General features: G+C 49.7%; 1 protein-coding gene across 2 annotated transcripts in view; it reads right to left on the reverse strand.

The window, feature by feature from the left end:
• LOC121232946 (E3 ubiquitin-protein ligase UHRF2-like) overlaps positions 1 to 18,748 on the reverse strand; it is a 169,322-nt gene that overhangs the window by 115,315 nt on the left and 35,259 nt on the right. The window contains exon 2 of one of the 2 annotated variants that reach the window (XM_041121464.1): positions 7,605 to 7,847. The exons of the other annotated variant lie outside the window; for it this stretch is intronic. Coding sequence (XP_040977398.1) covers positions 7,605 to 7,847 — 243 coding nt within the window. The remainder of the gene's footprint in view (positions 1 to 7,604; positions 7,848 to 18,748) is intronic. 2 annotated transcript variants of the gene reach the window in all.

Consider the following 18,748-nt stretch of genomic DNA (forward strand, 5'->3'; position numbering starts at 1 on the left):
TGAAGAAGGAAGGGGAGGAGGTGCGCCGGAGGAGGTGATTCCCCTGCAGCCCATGGTGAGATGGCAGGCTGTCCCCCTGCAGCCCATGGAGGTGAGCGGTGGAGCAGATGCCCACCTGCAGCCCATGGAGGACCCCACGCCGGAGTGGGTGGATGCCCCCCGAAGAAGGCCGTGACTCCATGGGAAAGCCCACTCTGGAGCAGTCTGTGCCTGAAGGACTGCAGCCCGCGGAAAGGACCCACGCTGGAGCAGTTTGTGAAGGACCGCAGCCCATGGGAAGGACTCACGTTGGAGAAGTTCGTGGAGAACTGTCTCCCGTGGGAGGGACCCCACGCTGGAGCAGGGGAAGAGTGTGAGGAGTCCTCCCCCTGGGGAGGAAGGAGCGGCAGAGACAACGTGTGATGAACTGACCGCAACCCCCATTTCCCGTCCCCCTGTGCCGCTGGGGGGGAGGAGAGAGAGAAATCGGGAGTGGAGTTGAGCCCGGGAAGGAGGGAGGGGTGGGGGGAAGGTGTTTTGAGATTTGGTTTTACTTCTCATTATCCTGTTTTGATTTGATTGGTAGTAAATTAAATTGATTTTGTTTTTTCCCCAAGTTGAGTCTGGATTTTTGCCCCTGACCATAATTGGTGAGTGATCCCTCCCTGTCCTTGTGTCGACCCACGAGCTTTTCTTTATATTTTCTCCTCCCCATCCCACTGCAGGGGGGGGAGGAGTGAGCGAGCGGCCGCGTGGTGCTTTGTTGCCGGCTGGGCTTAAACCACGACAGTGGTGTTCCCCAGGGCTCAGTATTGGGGCCAGTTCTGTTTAATATCTTTATCAGTGATCTGCACGAGGGGATCGAGTGCACCCTCAGTAAGTCTGCAGACGACACCAAGTTGGGCGGGAGTGTTGATCTGCTTGAGGGTAGGAAGGCTCTACAGAGGGATCTGGACAGGCTGGATCGATGGGCTGAGGCCAATTGTATGAGATTCAACAAGGCTAAGTGCCAGGTCCCGCACTTGGATCACAGCAACCCCATGCAACGCTACAGGCTTGGGGAAGAGTGGCTGGAAAGGTGCCTGGCGGAAAAGGACCTGGGCCTAGGCGTGTTGGTCGACAGCCAGCTGAATATGAGCTGGCAGTGTGCCCAGGTGGCCAAGAAGGCCAATAGCATCCTGGCTTGTATCAGAAATAGTGTGGCCAGCAGGACTAGGGAAGTGATCGTCCCCCTGTACTCGGCACTGGTGAGGCCGCACCTCGAATACTGTGTTCAGTTTTGGGCCCCTCACTACAAGAAAGACGTCGAGGTGCTGGAGCGCATCCAGAGAAGGGCAACGAAGGTGGTGAAGGGTCTAGAGCACAAGTCTTATGAGGAGCGGCTGAGGGAACTGGGGTTGTTTAGTCTGGAGAAAAGGAGGCTCAGGGGAGACCTTATCGCTGTCTACAACTACCCGAAAGGAGGTTGTAGCAAGGTGGGTGTCAGTCTCTTTTCCCAAGTAACGAGAGGAAACGGCCTCAAGTTGCGCCAGGGGAGGTTTAGATTGGATATTAGGAGAAATGTCTTCACCGAAAGGGTTGTCAAGCATTGGAACAGGCTGCCCAGGGAAGTGGTTGAGTCACCATCCCTGGAGGTATTTAAAAGACGTGTAGACGTGGCACTTAGGGACATGGTTTAGTGGTGGACCTGGTAGTATTAGGTTAACGGTTGGACTCGATGATCTTAAGGGTGCTTTGCAACCTAAATGATTCTATGATTCTAAGGCAAAACTGGATGAATCAAGGTTTGGGATACAGTAGCTGAAGGGAACATTTTAGGATTCTAGGAGCTTTAAACATAAATATGAACCATATCTGGAGCACTATATGCAATGTTAAGCTTTAAAACACATTTGTATCAGATCCATTTCCTGCAGTAGTTATCTCAACTCTCACCAAATTGAAAATTAAATAAAAGGGAATTCAGGGGCTGACTATACGAGGGAAATTATCATTTTTACATGAATTGTAGTGGTTAAGACGTGCTCTCTTAATGTGTTCACAGTTCCAGGAGACCCGCTCTATCCTCAAGCAACGCTACTTATGACAGATGTTCCAACTCCCATATAGGCTGCTCTATCAAAAAGCATTTATCTCTAGATCCATTGTGCAGTCAAAAATAGATTCTTCTCCTATTGTTTTCTATTTGGCATTCATGACTGATTCCCCCTAGTTCTCCCATTCTCCTTGCTGCTGAGATTTCTTGCAAAATACAGATTCTAATAATAAAAGAGAATCATAAAATGGTTTGGGTTGGAAGGGACCTTTAAAGAGCATCTAGCTCCAACCCCCCCTGCCATGGGCAGGGACACCTTCCACTAGGTCAGGTTGCTCAAAGCCCCATCCAACCTGACCTTGAACACTTCCAGTGATGGGGCATCCACAACTTCTCTGGGCAAACCTGTTCCAGTGTCTCACCACCCTCATCGTAAAGCGTTTCTTCCTTATGTCTAATCCAAATCTACCCTCTTTCTGCTTAAAACCGCTGCCCTTTGTCCTATCACTACAGGCCCTGGTGAAAAGTCTCTCTTCATCTTTCTTAGAAGCCCCCTTTAAGTATTGAAGGGCCACAATAAGGTCTCCCTGGAGCCTTCTCTTCTCCAGGCTGAACAACCCCAACTCTCTCAGCCTCTCCTCATAGGAGAGGTGTTCCAGCCCTCTGATCATTGTCGTGGCCCTCCTCTAGACCCGCTCTAACAGGTCCATGTCTTTCTTGTGCTGGGGACCCCAGAGCTGGGTGCAGTACTCCAGGTGGGGTCTCACCAGAGCAGAGTAGAGGGGGAGAATCACCTCCCTCGACCTGCTGGCCACGCTTCTTTTGATGCAGCCCAGGATACGATTGGCTTTCTGGGCTGCAAGTGCACATTGCCGGCTCATGTCCAATTTTTCATCCACCAGTACCCCCAAGTCCTTCTCTGCAGGGCTGCTCTCAATCCATTCATCCCCCAGTCTGTACTGATGCCGGGGATTGCCCCGACCCAGGTGCGGGACCTTGCACTTGGCCTTGTTGAACTTCATGAGGTTCGCATGGGCCCACTCCTCAAGCCTGCCAAGGTCCCTCTGGATAGCATCCCTTCCCTCAAGCACCATTCAGCTTGGTGTCATCTGCAAACTTGCTGAGGGTGCACGCAATCCCAATGTCTTTGTCATTGATGAAGATATTCAACAGTATTGGTCCCAATACGGACCCCTGAGGAACACCACTTGTTACCGGTTTCCATTTGGACATTGAGCCATTGACTGTAACTCTTTGAGTGCGACCATCCAGACAGTTCCTTATCCATCTAACAGTCCATCCATCAAACCCATATCTCTCCAATTTAGCGACAAGGGTGTTGTGGGGGACCGTGTCAAAGGCCTTACAGAAGTCCAGGTAGATGACATCCGTAGCTCTTCCCTTGTCCACCGATGCAGTCGCTCCATCGTACAAGGCCACCAGATTAGTCTGGCATGATTTGCCTTTGGTGAAGCCATGAAGCTCTCAACCTGTGTACTGCTGTTTTTCAAAGACAGCTCTGTGCAATCAGTCCATTTTCTTTACGTAGAGGGCAACCCACACACACACCTTTCCTTCCTTGCCTGTCCCTCCTCAACAGGTTATAGCCATCGATTGCAGTGCTCCAGTCGTGTGATTCATCCCACCAAGTTTCAGTGATAGTGACAAGATCATAGGTTTCCAGCTGCACAGTGGCTTCCAGCTCCTCCTGTTTGTTACTCATGCTGCATGCATCGGTATAGTGACACTTCAGTTGGACTGTCGACTGTCTCACCTTTTTGGTAGAACCTTTTTGGAGGGTTGGGGGGGCATTCCTCACTACTCCAGTAGGTGCACTCATCCACCCTGTTGCTTTTGAGTACACAAGTGTCACGGCTTTGAACCCCACCCCCCAAGTTCCTTAGTTTAAAGCGCAATTGACTAAGTCAGCCAATCTGCCAGCAAAGATTCTCCTTCCTCTTCTAGATAGGTAGATCCCATCTCTCCCCAATAGGCCTTATTCATCGAAGAATGTCCCGTAATCATAGAAGCCAAAGCTCTGGTGACAACACCAGCCACAAAGCCAGGTGTTGATCTGCATGATGCGTTGACTTGTGCCTGCACCCCTATCCCTGACTCGCAAGTCAGAGGAGAAGATCACTTGGGCCCCTGTCCCCTTCACTTGTGCCCCCAGGGCTCTGAAGTCCTGCTTGATCTTACCCAGGCTATGCTTTATTCTGTCATTGGTGCTCACATGGAAAAGAAGTAGGGGATAGTAGTCTGCGCTTTTAACCAGTTGTGGCACTCTCTGTGACATCCCAGACCTTGGCTCCTGGCAAGCAGCAAACTTCCCTTGACTGTATATCAGGCCGACAGATGGGTGCCTCGGTGCCTCTCAGCAGAGAGTTGCCCACTACTAGCACTTGCCACTTCCTTTTGCAGTTTTTAGTGTGTGCAACTGGTGCGGTTTCTCCCTGTGAGTCTTGCTCATTGGCTTCACCCACTGCCAAGACTTCATACCCGTTGTTTGTTGGTACATATGAGGAAACGGGGGATGGGGGGAAGTGATATCCTGCTGCCACGAGTTACCAGAGACCATTGGTGAAACACTGGAATAGGTTGCCCAGAGAGGTTGCAGGTGCCCCATCCCTGGAAACATTCAGGGTCAGGTTGGACAGGGCTCTGAGCAACCTGATCTAGTTGAAGATGTCCCTGCTCATTGCAGGGGGATTGGACTAGATGCTCTTTAAAGGTCCCTTCCAACCCAAACCATTCTATGATTCTATGGTACCTCCTTCTCCAAGGTGCTGTCTGTTCGCTTGTTGACGCTCTTTGTCTGGTAGTCCTTGGAGGTCAGTGCCATGGAGCCCTGATATTTCTTCTTGCAACGCCTCAAATAGTACTCTGTTTCATGTTCCCCCTCCCTAATACAGCGTAACCTGCTGACTTCCTCCTGCAGCTCCTCCACCCACTGCCTGAGTGACTCCACCAGAGCGCACCTTGCACAGGTGGAGCTTGCACCCTCCTCCACCCAGGAGTGTGGGGTACAGACTTTACAGCCCTCCACCTGGACAGCAGCTTCTGTGTTAGGAAGCTCTGTCTGGGTGGCTGCCTCCACTCGTCCCAGAATAGCCTGGCTAGATAGATGGGCTCCCAGCTGCTGCAGAGCACAGCCCTCACCTAGTCTCTGCCACCATGCTTCCAATGATCTCAAAGCACTGCCTAATAAGCCCTTCTAATTCCCTGGAGACCTCAAGCTGCTGGGTAGGTTTGCACGGCCAACAGCTAGCTGGAGATGACCATTGGGGCTGCAGCCTAAGCCTGCGGGTGAGCAGAGCAGGCAGCAGCTCGACAACTCGTAGAGTGCGCCGCCCTTCCCGTGCGAACTGCCGAGCCGCTCCCCTCAGGGGCTGCTCCCTGTTTGCATGCCCTGGTCACTGGCACTCCCTAGGGGCCAGTTATATGCAGCTTCCCACGGTTTGAACTGCCCAACTCTCTCCCGCTCCTCTCGCGAGACCTGTTGCCTGCCAGCTGGTCCCTCCACACACACAACCCCAGGGTGCGAGGGACCCAGAAACCCCCTCAAACACCCCCCGGGGACCTCACAAGCCTTGCACTCTTCTCAGCACATGGCAACAACTGCTGCTGCCACTGCTAGCGTCGGCTTCCTGTGTTTTGAACTGGCCGTGGGAACCACCAGCATCCACATCTTTAACATCCATCAGTCTCTTACAAATATTAATTACAGCAAAGGTTTAGATTCCTGAGGTGAAACAAACTTCAATCTTGCTGGATGAGAAATACTTCAGGTTGCTTGTCGTCAGTGTATTTCACCATTTACATAGAGAGACAAAGTCCTCAATGAAAGCAGAGCCCAAATAGAAAGAGACTGACATTTTAAAACCATGCATTTATATTGCTTGGCACTAGAAACACTTCTAACAAAACTGCGCAAATTGAAGTCCTGCCATCAATTACATGTTCTCAAAGATTCTGGGTCAACTTTTTATTTTTTAAAAGCTTAGACTTCTTGGGTTGATGTTGAGACGACTGGGTAGATCAGAATGACAGGTCATTCCCTTATTTTAAGGGGGATAATTTTCTTTCTGTTGTGCAACTTGTTCCAGCAACTGGAACAAGTGGGGGTCTAAGTGCAACAGGAGTGAGGAACACAGGTCAGAGGGCCCGTGTGTCTTTTTACACTCCGGTTGATATAATTCTCATGGAGAGGAGGATCTGGCTTGTACCTTTCCAACTCTTGCCGTTACTCTTACTCTTTTTCTTAATTATCTGCAGTTTTAACATTTGGGATAATTATATTAGTTGGTAATGTTTTCTCTTTTTAATGGACTAAATTCATAATAACAACTTCTTATATTTGTAATTGTACTGGTTTTGGATGGGATAGAGTTAAATTTCTTCATAGTAGCCTGGATGGGGCTATGTTTTGGATTTCTGCTTGAAACAGTGATAATAACACAGGGATGTTTTAGTTATTGCTGAGCAGCGCTGACACAGCATCAAGGCCTTTTCTGTTTCTCACACTGCCCTGCCAGCAAGTAGGCTGTGGGTGCACAAGAAGTTGGGAGGGGACACAGCTGGGACAGCTGACCCCAACAGACCAAAGGGATATTCCATACCATATGACGTCACGCTCAGCAATAAAAGCTGGGGGGAAGAAGGAGGAAGGGGGGGATGTTTGGAGTTATGGGGTTTGTCTTTCCAAGTAACCGTTACGCATGATGGAGCCCTGCTTTCTTGGAGAAGGTTAAACATCTGCCTGCCGATAGGAAATAGTGAATGAGTTCCTTATTTTGCTTTGCTTACGTGCGCAGCTTTTGCTTTACCTGTTAAACTGTCTTTATCTCAACCCATGAGTTTTCTTATTTTTACCCTTCCAATTCTCTCCCCCATCCCACCGGGGGAGAGTCTGCGAGTGGCTGTGTGGTGCTTAGTTGCCAGCCGGGGTTAAACCACGACAGTAATGCTTAAGGATTCTTATTAGAATGTTGTGGGGGACCATGTCAAAGACCTCACAGAAGTCCAGGTAGATGACATCCGTAGCTCTTCCCTTGTCCACCGAAGCAGTCACTCCATCGCAGAAGGCCACTAGATTAGTTTGGCACGATTTGCCCTTGGTTACCAGGCATGGAGGTGAGGCTGACTGGTATGTAGTTCCCAGGGCCCTGGCAGAATGCCTTAACTAATAATATATTCCAATTGCATCTGTTCACAGAATCACAGAATCATTTCGGTTGGAAGGGACTTCCTGAGATCACCTAGTCCAATCTCCCTGCTCAAGCAGGGTCAGCTAGAACGGGTTGCCCAGGACAGTGTCCAGTCAGGTTTTGAATATCTCCAAGGATGGAGACTCCACCACCTCAGGGCAACCTTTTCCAGTGTTCAACTGGTTTTAGCTTCTAACTAAATGATTTTTTAACTCGGTTTAAGATTTATTTTAACCTGCACAGTGCAAACTAATTTCGACTCTCAGTCCCACTGACAAAGCTTGTCATGAAAGAAAACTGTTTGAAGATACAGGCCTGTATAAGCAATAAAATTAAAGTGACAGATGCAAGATAAGGCCCTTGCTTTCAAAACTTGCACATACCTTGTACAATCCAATGCCAGGATCTATAAGAAACAAGTGAGCTGATGTAGATGGCTGATTCGGTGATCTGCTACTTGCTGCCCTTTTGACTTTGTTTTTACAGTTGGAAACAGCACAGGGATTGACCTCTCCACCCTGATTTGTCACAGAAGTAGTAGGAGCTTCAGATTCAGAGCGTATCAAAAGCTGAACTATGTCATTTAGTCCAACATCGTAGTCAAATAAAGTGTGTCCATCTTCCAGCTGTCAAGAAAAAAACAGTATATTGGTAAAGTTCTACCTTGATATTAGTATCTAGCCCTCCTCTTAGAGAGGATAATTAAGAAAAACAGATATTTGCTTCATAGTTGAAGAGACACAAGACGTATTTCAGGTAAATCTATAAAATCATGTATCCTGAGTGTCCTCAACAGCAACTCATCAAGCACAGTGGACTCATGATTTGTGGCCAGTGACATCTCTTAAATACACCCATCTTTACAGACACAAGATGTTTTAATCGTGGGACGAGAATTTGAAGTACCACAGCTATTTTCTAATCACATCACAGGCAGGAACTGCATTGCCTCTGTCCTGCTTTCAGCTGGGATAGACTTAATTGACTTCCTAGTAGCTGGCACAGTGCAATGTTTTTGAGTTTAGCATGAGAAGAATGTTGATAACTGTATTGGCTTTGTGTGGCAAGGTTTCGGTAGTAGGGGGGGGTTTACAGGGGTGACTTCTGTGAGAAGCTGCTAGAAGCTTCAACTATGTCCGACAGAGCCAATACCAGCCGACTCCAAGATGGACCTGCCGCCGGCCAAGGCCAAGCCAATCAGCGATAGTGGTAGCGCCTCTGTGATAACATTTTTAAGAAGGAAAAAAAGTTGCTGGGACAGACAGAAACAGCAGCCAGAGAGAGGAGTGAGAACATGTAAGAGAAACAACCCTGCAGACACCAAGGTCAGTGAAGAAGGAGGGGGAGGAGGTGCTCCAGGCGCCGGAGCAGAGATTCCCCTGCAGCCCGTGGTGAAGACCATGGTGAGGCAGGCTGTCCCCCTGCAGCCCATGGAGGTCCACGGTGGAGCAGATATCCACCTGCAGCCCGTGGAAGACCCCACGCTGGAGCGGGTGGATGCCTGAAGGAGGCTGTGACCCCGTGGGAAGCCCACGCTGGAGCAGGTTCCTGGCAGGACCTGTGGATCTGTGGAGAGAGGAGCCCACGTTGGAGCAGGTTTTCTGGCAGGACTTGTGACCCCGTGGGGGACCCACGCTGGAGCAGTGTGCTCCTGAAGGACTGCACACCATGGAAGGGACCCACGCTGGAGCATTTTGTGAAGAACTGCAGCCCATGGGAAGGACCCACGTTGCAGAAGTTTGTGGAGGACTGTCTCCTGTGGGAGGGACCCCATGCTGGAGCAGGGGAAGAGTGTGATGAGTCCTGCCCCTGAGGAGGATGAAGCGGCAGACACAACGTGTGATGACCTGACCGTTACCCCCATTCCCCATCCCCCTGTGCCGCTGGAGGGGGTACGTAGAGAATCCGGGAGTGAAGTTGTGCCTGGGAAGAAGGGAGGGGTGGAGGGAAGGTGTTTTGAGATTTGGTTTTATTTCTCATTACCCTGCTCTGGTTGATTGGTAATGAATTGACTTAATTTTCCCCAAGCTGAGTCTGTTTTGCCCGTGACGATAATTGGTGAGTGATCTCTCCTGCCCTTATCTCGACCCACAAGCCCTTTTTTATATTTTCTCTCCCCTGTCCAGCTGAGGAGGGGAGAGTGATAGAACGGCTTTGGTGGGCACCTGGCGTTCAGCCAGGGTCAACCCGCGACAATAACACTGATGTTTTCAGTTGTTGCTAAGTAATGTTTAGACTAAGTCAAGGATTTTTCAGCTTCTCATGCCCAGCCAGCAAGAAGGCTGGAGGGGCATGAGAAGTTGGGAGGGGACACAGCCAGGACAACTGACCCAAAGAGGCCAACGAGGTATTCCATACTATGTGACGTCACATCTAGTATATAAACTGGGGGGAGTGGGGGGGGGGGGATTGCCGCTCAGGGACTAACGGGGCGTCTGTTGGCGGGTGGTGAGCAATTGCATTGTGCATCACTTGCATATTCCAATCCTTTTATTATTACTGTTATCATTTTATTACTGTTACCATTATCATTATTAGTTTCTTCTTTTCTGTTCTATTAAACTGTTCTTATCTCAACCCAGGAGTTTTACTTTTTTTTTCTGATTCCCTCCCCCATCCCACTGGGTGGGGGGGAAGTGAGTAAGCGGTTGCGTGGTGCTTAGTTGCTCTCTGGGGTTAAACCACAACAGTCCTTTTGGCGCCCAACGTGGGGCTCGAAGGGTTGAGATAATGACAAGACTAACCAGAGCTTGTTAAAACGAATTTGTTAGAAGCATTTATTACATTGGTCTAATAGTTGCTGGTCACTATGTTGATTTATGACATCTTAAAGCTGTGGTGCTTGTTTTTAGAGTTCTGTTATGTAGCACATCACTTGCTGTATATAGTTCCTGTGCTGCTGCTTATCATCTGTGGGAGGTGGATTAAGGTTTTCACTTTGATGTATTGTGAAATACTGGCTTATGGTATGATAAAATTATCGGTCATGGGACTAATCCACTGTTTGCACTCAGCATTGTTGTCACCTCTGTATTTCGGGAGCCATCTGTGGGAAACTATTAATATTTACACCATTCACCCTTCCTCCTCGGAGAGCCAATCTATGGGTGAGACACCTTTCTTCCCCAGTCTAGTTACAATGGCGTTTGAGAATTTTGGAAAATTTGAATACCCTTGGGATGTTGAGACCAGCATGGTCCTATTGCTAGGAACTAGCATGTTCCTGAATGTGGTTCAGGTCTTGTTTAAGGTTAAACAACTATTTAAGAAGATCACCCAGATGTCTGCCCCGAGGCTGGATAATTATGAGTGGCAGGGTGTGTAGGGTAGTATGGGCAAATGCCTAGGGCGGTGTTCCAAAACACCTCCAGTGTTTTGGAACTTCACCCTTGAACGAGTGCAGAATCCTGAAAAACTAGCAGAACATTTGGAAAACGTATGCTGTCATCACCCTGACAATTCCAGGGAGACACAACTCACTGCAATGTGCTGGGACCTGGTCCATGCCTATCAAACCCTGTTCAATACCACTCAGTACCCTCAAGGGGAAGAGAAGGTCTCTGGATCTAACAACAAGGCGACAGGCACTGCGGCCACTCCAACCCCCACATCAGTATCAGTTGCCCCCATAAACAAGAAGAAATATACAAAAAAATCAGTTCGCTTAGCGAAGGATGAAGGTGAACCAGGGTCATCATGGGAACAGGAGGAAGAGGCAGAACCAGAGGTAATCACCCGGTCCCTATCCTTGAGTGAGCTGCGGGATATGCAAAAAGATTTTGGCTGCCGTACAGGTGAGCATATTATCACCTGGCTGCTCCGATGCTGGGACAATGGGGCTAGTAGCCTGGAATTAGAAGATAGGGAAGCCAAGCAGCTGGGATCACTTTCCAGGGAAGGTGGCATTGACAAGGCAATTGGAAAAGGGACACAAGACCTCAGCCTCCAGAGGCAACTCCTCTCAAGTGTGAAGGAAAGTTACCCTTTTAAGGAAGATGTTATATGTCAATCAAGCAAGTGGACCACCATGGAAGGAGGTATCCAATATATGAGGGAATTAGCCATGCTAGAGACAATCTATTGTGCCTCAGACAACACACAATCACCTAAAGATCCAGACGAACTCCAATGCACACGACCCATGTGGCAGAAGTTTGTATGGAGCACACCATCGTCCTATGCCAACTCACTGGCGATAATGACCTGGAAAGACGAAGAGGCACTGACAGTGGATGAAGTGGCTCGCCAACTCCAGCAATATGAAGAAAATCTTTCTTCCTCTGTACAAGACTGCATTTCGGCTGTGGAGAAGGTGTCCCAGGATGTCCAGCAATTCAAAGAGGTCCCACTCCCCACCTGTAAGGACCAATGTCTCAGCTATTAGGAGTGAGCGTTCCTCTGCCCGAGAGACAGAATATAGAGGTATACACCACGATGTGCCCTGTGGTTCTACCTATGTGACCACAGAGAGGACATGAGGAACTGGATTGGAAAACCTACCTCAGCCCTAGATGCACGGGTATATGAGTTGCAAGGAAAAACCACCACAACAGGGACTTTTCCCAGGAAAAATGCCGCTCCACTTCCAAACAGAGTAGAAGGGCTGCACTTATTTCTGATCCTCTTGAAGGGACTTCTCAATCAACTTCACAAGAAGTGGGTAATGGATACTCTGACCAGAATTAGAGGGGCCCTGCCTCCAGCCAGGTGGAGGAAAGGGATAACCGGGTCTATTGGACTGTGTGGATTCGATAGCCTAGCACGTTAGACCCACAGGAGTACAAGGCTTTAGTAGACACCGGCGCACAGAGTACTCTAATGCCATCAAGTTATAAAGGGGCAGAATCCATCTGCATTTCTAGTGTGAAGGGGGATCCCAAGAGTTAACTGTATTGGAAGCTGGAGGAGCTGGAAGCCACTGTGCAGCTGGAAACCTATGATCTTGTCACTATCACTGAAACTTGGTGGGATGAATCACACGACTGGAGCACTGCAATCGATGGCTATAACCTGTTGAGGAGGGACAGGCAAGGAAGGAAAGGTGTGTGTGTGGGTTGCCCTCTACGTAAAGAAAATGGACTGATTGCACAGAGCTGTCTTTGAAAAACAGCAGTACACAGGTTGAGAGCTTCATGGCTTCACCAAAGGCAAATCATGCCAGACTAATCTGGTGGCCTTGTACGATGGAGCGACTGCATCGGTGGACAAGGGAAGAGCTACGGATGTCATCTACCTGGACTTCTGTAAGGCCTTTGACACGGTCCCCCACAACACCCTTGTCGCTAAATTGGAGAGATATGGGTTTGATGGATGGACTGTTAGATGGATAAGGAACTGTCTGGATGGTCGCACTCAAAGAGTTACAGTCAATGGCTCAATGTCCAAATGGAAACCGGTAACAAGTGGTGTTCCTCAGGGGTCCGTATTGGGACCAATACTGTTGAATATCTTCATCAATGACAAAGACATTGGGATTGCGTGCACCCTCAGCAAGTTTGCAGATGACACCAAGCTGAATGGTGCTTGAGGGAAGGGATGCTATCCAGAGGGACCTTGGCAGGCTTGAGGAGTGGGCCCATGCGAACCTCATGAAGTTCAACAAGGCCAAGTGCAAGGTCCCGCACCTGGGTCGGGGCAATCCCCGGCATCAGTACAGACTGGGGGATGAATGGATTGAGAGCAGCCCTGCAGAGAAGGACTTGGGGGTACTGGTGGATGAAAAATTGGACATGAGCCGGCAATGTGCACTTGCAGCCCAGAAAGCCAATCGTATCCTGGGCTGCATCAAAAGAAGCGTGGCCAGCAGGTCGAGGGAGGTGATTCTCCCCCTCTACTCTGCTCTGGTGAGACCCCACCTGGAGTACTGCACCCAGCTCTGGGGTCCCCAGCACAAGAAAGACATGGACCTGTTAGAGCGGGTCTAGAGGAGGGCCACGACAATGATCAGAGGGCTGGAACACCTCTCCTATGAGGAGAGGCTGAGAGAGTTGGGGTTGTTCAGCCTGGAGAAGAGAAGGCTCCAGGGAGACCTTATTGTGGCCCTTCAATACTTAAAGGGGGCTTCTAAGAAAGATGAAGAGAGACTTTTCACCAGGGCCTGTAGTGATAGGACAAAGGGCAGCGGTTTTAAGCAGAAAGAGGGTAGATTTGGATTAGACATAAGGAAGAAACGCTTTACGATGAGGGTGGTGAGACACTGGAACAGGTTTGCCCAGAGAAGTTGTGGATGCCCCATCACTGGAAGTGTTCAAGGTCAGGTTGGATGGGGCTTTGAGCAACCTGACCTAGTGGAAGGTGTCCCTGCCCATGGCAGGGGGGGTTGGAGCTAGATGCTCTTTAAAGGTCCCTTCCAACCCAAACCATTTTATGATTCTCTTTTATTATTAGAATCTGTATTTTGCAAGAAATCTCAGCAGCAAGGAGAATGGGAGAACTAGGGGGAATCAGTCATGAATGCCAAATAGAAAACAATAGGAGAAGAATCTATTTTTGACTGCACAATGGATCTAGAGATAAATGCTTTTTGATAGAGCAGCCTATATGGGAGTTGGAACATCTGTCATAAGTAGCGTTGCTTGAGGATAGAGCGGGTCTCCTGGAACTGTGAACACATTAAGAGAGCACGTCTTAACCACTACAATTCATGTAAAAATGATAATTTCCCTCGTATAGTCAGCCCCTGAATTCCCTTTTATTTAATTTTCAATTTGGTGAGAGTTGAGATAACTACTGCAGGAAATGGATCTGATACAATGTGTTTTAAAGCTTAACATTGCATATAGTGCTCCAGATATGGTTCATATTTATGTTTAAAGCTCCTAGAATCCTAAAATGTTCCCTTCAGCTACTGTATCCCAAACCTTGATTCATCCAGTTTTGCCTTAGAATCATAGAATCATTTAGGTTGCAAAGCACCCTTAAGATCATCGAGTCCAACCGTTAACCTAATACTACCAGGTCCACCACTAAACCATGTCCCTAAGTGCCACGTCTACACGTCTTTTAAATACCTCCAGGGATGGTGACTCAACCACTTCCCTGGGCAGCCTGTTCCAATGCTTGACAACCCTTTCGGTGAAGACATTTCTCCTAATATCCAATCTAAACCTCCCCTGGCGCAACTTGAGGCCGTTTCCTCTCGTTACTTGGGAAAAGAGACTGACACCCACCTTGCTACAACCTCCTTTCGGGTAGTTGTAGACAGCGATAAGGTCTCCCCTGAGCCTCCTTTTCTCCAGACTAAACAACCCCAGTTCCCTCAGCCGCTCCTCATAAGACTTGTGCTCTAGACCCTTCACCACCTTCGTTGCCCTTCTCTGGATGCGCTCCAGCACCTCGACGTCTTTCTTGTAGTGAGGGGCCCAAAACTGAACACAGTATTCGAGGTGCGGCCTCACCAGTGCCGAGTACAGGGGGACGATCACTTCCCTAGTCCTGCTGGCCACACTATTTCTGATACAAGCCAGGATGCTATTGGCCTTCTTGGCCACCTGGGCACACTGCCAGCTCATATTCAGCTGGCTGTCGACCAACACGCCTAGGCCCAGGTCCTTTTCCGCCAGGCACCTTTCCAGCCACTCTTCCCCAAGCCTGTAGCGTTGCATGGGGTTGCTGTGATCCAAGTGCGGGACCTGGCACTTAGCCTTGTTGAATCTCATACAATTGGCCTCAGCCCATCGATCCAGCCTGTCCAGATCCCTCTGTAGAGCCTTCCTACCCTCAAGCAGATCAACACTCCCGCCCAACTTGGTGTCGTCTGCAGACTTACTGAGGGTGCACTCGATCCCCTCGTGCAGATCACTGATAAAGATATTAAACAGAACTGGCCCCAATACTGAGCCCTGGGGAACACCACTGTCGTGGTTTAAGCCCAGCCGGCAACAAAGCACCACGCGGCCGCTCGCTCACTCCTCCCCCCCTGCAGTGGGATGGGGAGGAGAAAATATAAAGAAAAGCTCGTGGGTCGACACAAGGACAGGGAGGGATCACTCACCAATTATGGTCAGGGGCAAAAATCCAGACTCAACTTGGGGAAAAAACAAAATCAATTTAATTTACTACCAATCAAATCAAAACAGGATAATGAGAAGTAAAACCAAATCTCAAAACACCTTCCCCCCACCCCTCCCTCCTTCCCGGGCTCAACTCCACTCCCGATTTCTCTCTCTCCTCCCCCCCAGCGGCACAGGGGGACGGGAAATGGGGGTTGCGGTCAGTTCATCACACGTTGTCTCTGCCGCTCCTTCCTCCCCAGGGGGAGGACTCCTCACACTCTTCCCCTGCTCCAGCGTGGGGGTCCCTCCCACGGGAGACAGTTCTCCACGAACTTCTCCAACGTGAGTCCTTCCCATGGGCTGCGGTCCTTCACAAACTGCTCCAGCGTGGGTCCTTTCCGCGGGCTGCAGTCCTTCAGGCACAGACTGCTCCAGAGTGGGCTTTCCCATGGAGTCACGGCCTTCTTCGGGGGCATCCACCCACTCCGGCGTGGGGTCCTCCATGGGCTGCAGGTGGGCATCTGCTCCACCGCTCACCTCCATGGGCTGCAGGGGGACAGCCTGCCATCTCACCATGGGCTGCAGGGGAATCACCTCCTCCGGCGCACCTCCTCCCCTTCCTTCTTCACTGACCTTGGTGTCTGCATAGGTGTTTCTCTCACATTCCACTCCCCTCCCCGCTGCAGGTTTCCCCTTCTTAAATATGTTATCCCAGAGGCACTACCACCGCCGCCGATTGGCTCGGCCTTGGCCAGAGGCGGGTCCGACTTGGAGCCAGGGAAGCTTCTAGCAGCTTCTCACAGGAGCCATCCCTGTAGCCCCTCCTCCGCTACCAAAACCCCGCCACACAAACCCAAAACAACCACTTGTGACCGGCCGCCAACCGGATTTAACTCCATTCACCACGACTCTTTGGGCCCGGTCATCCAGCCAGTTTTTTTACCCAGCGAAGAGTACACCTGTCCAAGCCATGAGCAGCCAGTTTCTCCAGGAGAATGCTGTGTTGTCAAAACGGTGTCAGAGGCTTTCCTAAAGTCCAGGTAAACAACATCCACAGCCTTTCCCTCATCCACCAAAAGGGGGTCATCTTGTCATAGAAGGAGATCAGGTTAGTCAAGCAGGACCTGCCTTTCATAAACCCATGCTGACCGGGCCTGATCGCCTGGTTGTCCTGTACGTGCCATGTGATGGCACTCAAAATGATCTGCTCCATAACTTTCCCCCGGCACCGAGGTCAGGTGCCCTTCAGCGTTGAAAGCATAAGCAAAAACTGTTTAGCCATTTAGCTTGCGGATACTTGTCATGGGCCAATATAGCCTACCTAAAGGCTTTTGACATTTCCTAAACCTGTGTGTGTTAGGGGTTGCTGAATCTGGTAGTCCAATGGAGGCGAGGCTGCCGCAGCTCCATACCCCCAGGTCCAACCAGTAGTGAGACTGAGCCTGTATTCCCAGTAGGCCTCACACATATACAACATGCATACATGTACACACGGCTGGTCACACAGATCAACACAGGCAGAAACACTCAGCATTCACACAAACCCAACCAACACCAATGGCCTCGTCCTGTTCCCCTCTCTGACTGATCAGGATGAAGGTCTGTTAGTAGGAAATATATACATATATGCCATGTGGATCCCTCCAGTAGCTGGGCTTAGACACTCAGTCTACGCAGTAGCTGGCCCCTGGATCCCTGGTCTTCCCAGTTGCTGGTACCTGGACATATGAGCCCCCGAGGCCCGTAGCCCCACTCCAGCTGCTGGTACAGACCTCCCTTAACACACACCAACACAGATACATGTGCTGTGGATCTCTCCAATAACTGGGCATAGACACTCAGTCCATCCAGTAGCTGCATCCTCGCTCTCCCCAGTTGCCTCACGCACAGACGTGTATAAAGGGGTCTCTTAGTCAACCCCCAAACCCTATGGTCTCTCCAGCAGTTGGCCTGAACACCCTGGTCCCTCCAGTAGCCAACTCCTCCGGTTGTCTCATCCCCAGGGGCACACATGCACACCTGGCTCCCAAGCCACTTAACCCACTCGCCAGCTAGTTAGGTGGTCACGCACCAACATATGTACCCTCACTCAGCGAGTGAGCCAGTTGCTGGCACCCCAGACCAGACACATGGGCCCTATGGCCTGTGGTCTGCTAGCATTTAGGCCTCCATGCACACATGTACACACAGAATAGAGAGTTCCCTCATCCAGGAAAAGAGTTAAAATGGATTTTAATGAGAAGACAGGACAGACTGCGCTGATCAGGTGCAGGGTATGGCCAGACAAGCATATTCACCGACCATCTGTTTACCTGTGACTGTCCCCTTTTATCCCTCTGTTTTCCCGTACTTGTTTTTCCCCAAACCACCTAGATCCCTCCCTTCCCCTGCCTTTGCTTCCTCCCCTAAGCATCCCATAATAAGTCTTGTGTGATCCCAAAATGCTCTTCCCCTGCATCCCATAATGTGTCCCATATTCCCTAGGTAGTATACCTCACCCCCACCCCACCCCACCCCCCCGGTCTGTGAGGTGATCCAGAGATCCTCTCCCATTGACTCATCTTAGAATCATAGAATCATTTAGGTTGGAAAAGACCCTTAAGATCATCGAGTCCAACCGTCACCCTCTTGACACCGTCTTGATGGGTGTCACCCCTGGACAATGACAGTGGGGCTGAGGCTCTCCTGGGACAGCCCTGGGAGGAGCTGGGGCAGGGTGTCCCTTACTCTGACTGTGTTATTGGGGTTCCCCTGCCTGCCATTGTGCCTCTGTGCTCCCTCCTGTGTGTGTGGAGATGAGCCTTTGATGGGCTGATGGCTCTCCTGCGATAGGCCTGGGCAGATTATTCTTCAGGTTCCCCCACCTGCCATTGTTCCTCTGGAGACGAGCTTTTTTTTATCACATAACCTAACAGGGTGCTCTTTTCTTCCAAGAATGACTGTTACATTCATAAAAGCTGGTTTAAAATTTTCACTTAACTTTCTGAGTTGTAAAAGCTGTTTGGAGGTCTGTCCAAATACATAGCCTAGGTGACTAGACCTGTGGTGTTCAAATTGATGTTGGGATCATGCTCTGTTTATATACTATAGGTGGATACTGACAACTTTTTGATTTGGTTTTCTGGTGATATTCTTTATTGCAGCTCTGTTACTCTAGGGCTCCTCTGAAGCACCCTTGAAAGGAACAGAAATATAGCTCTTGGCCAGGTAAATGCATTGGCCAAGTGCTATACTTCTGTACAAGACAGTTACTTGATGCAACTTTTGACCGGAGGAAAGCCTTCATTGAGCATGTTCAACAGGGAACTCTCCTGCTGCGTGCTCAAGGAATCAAAAATCCTGAACTCCTTAACTTCTGGAAAAGGTTAGATGGAAGTGACAATCCCAGCAACCTTCTTGCATGGCAGGAAGAGCAAGTTCTGTACATAAATCATGAGACTGAGTATAGTAGAAATTCTAAAAACTCCACTGAACTTCACTTATGTGGGCACCCAGTGGGGAGTTCTAGGTTCCTTTAATTTATTCAAAATAAC

This window comes from Aquila chrysaetos (assembly GCF_900496995.4).
Source record: "Aquila chrysaetos chrysaetos chromosome W unlocalized genomic scaffold, bAquChr1.4 W_unloc_2, whole genome shotgun sequence".
NCBI classification, from domain to species: Eukaryota; Metazoa; Chordata; class Aves; order Accipitriformes; family Accipitridae; genus Aquila; species Aquila chrysaetos.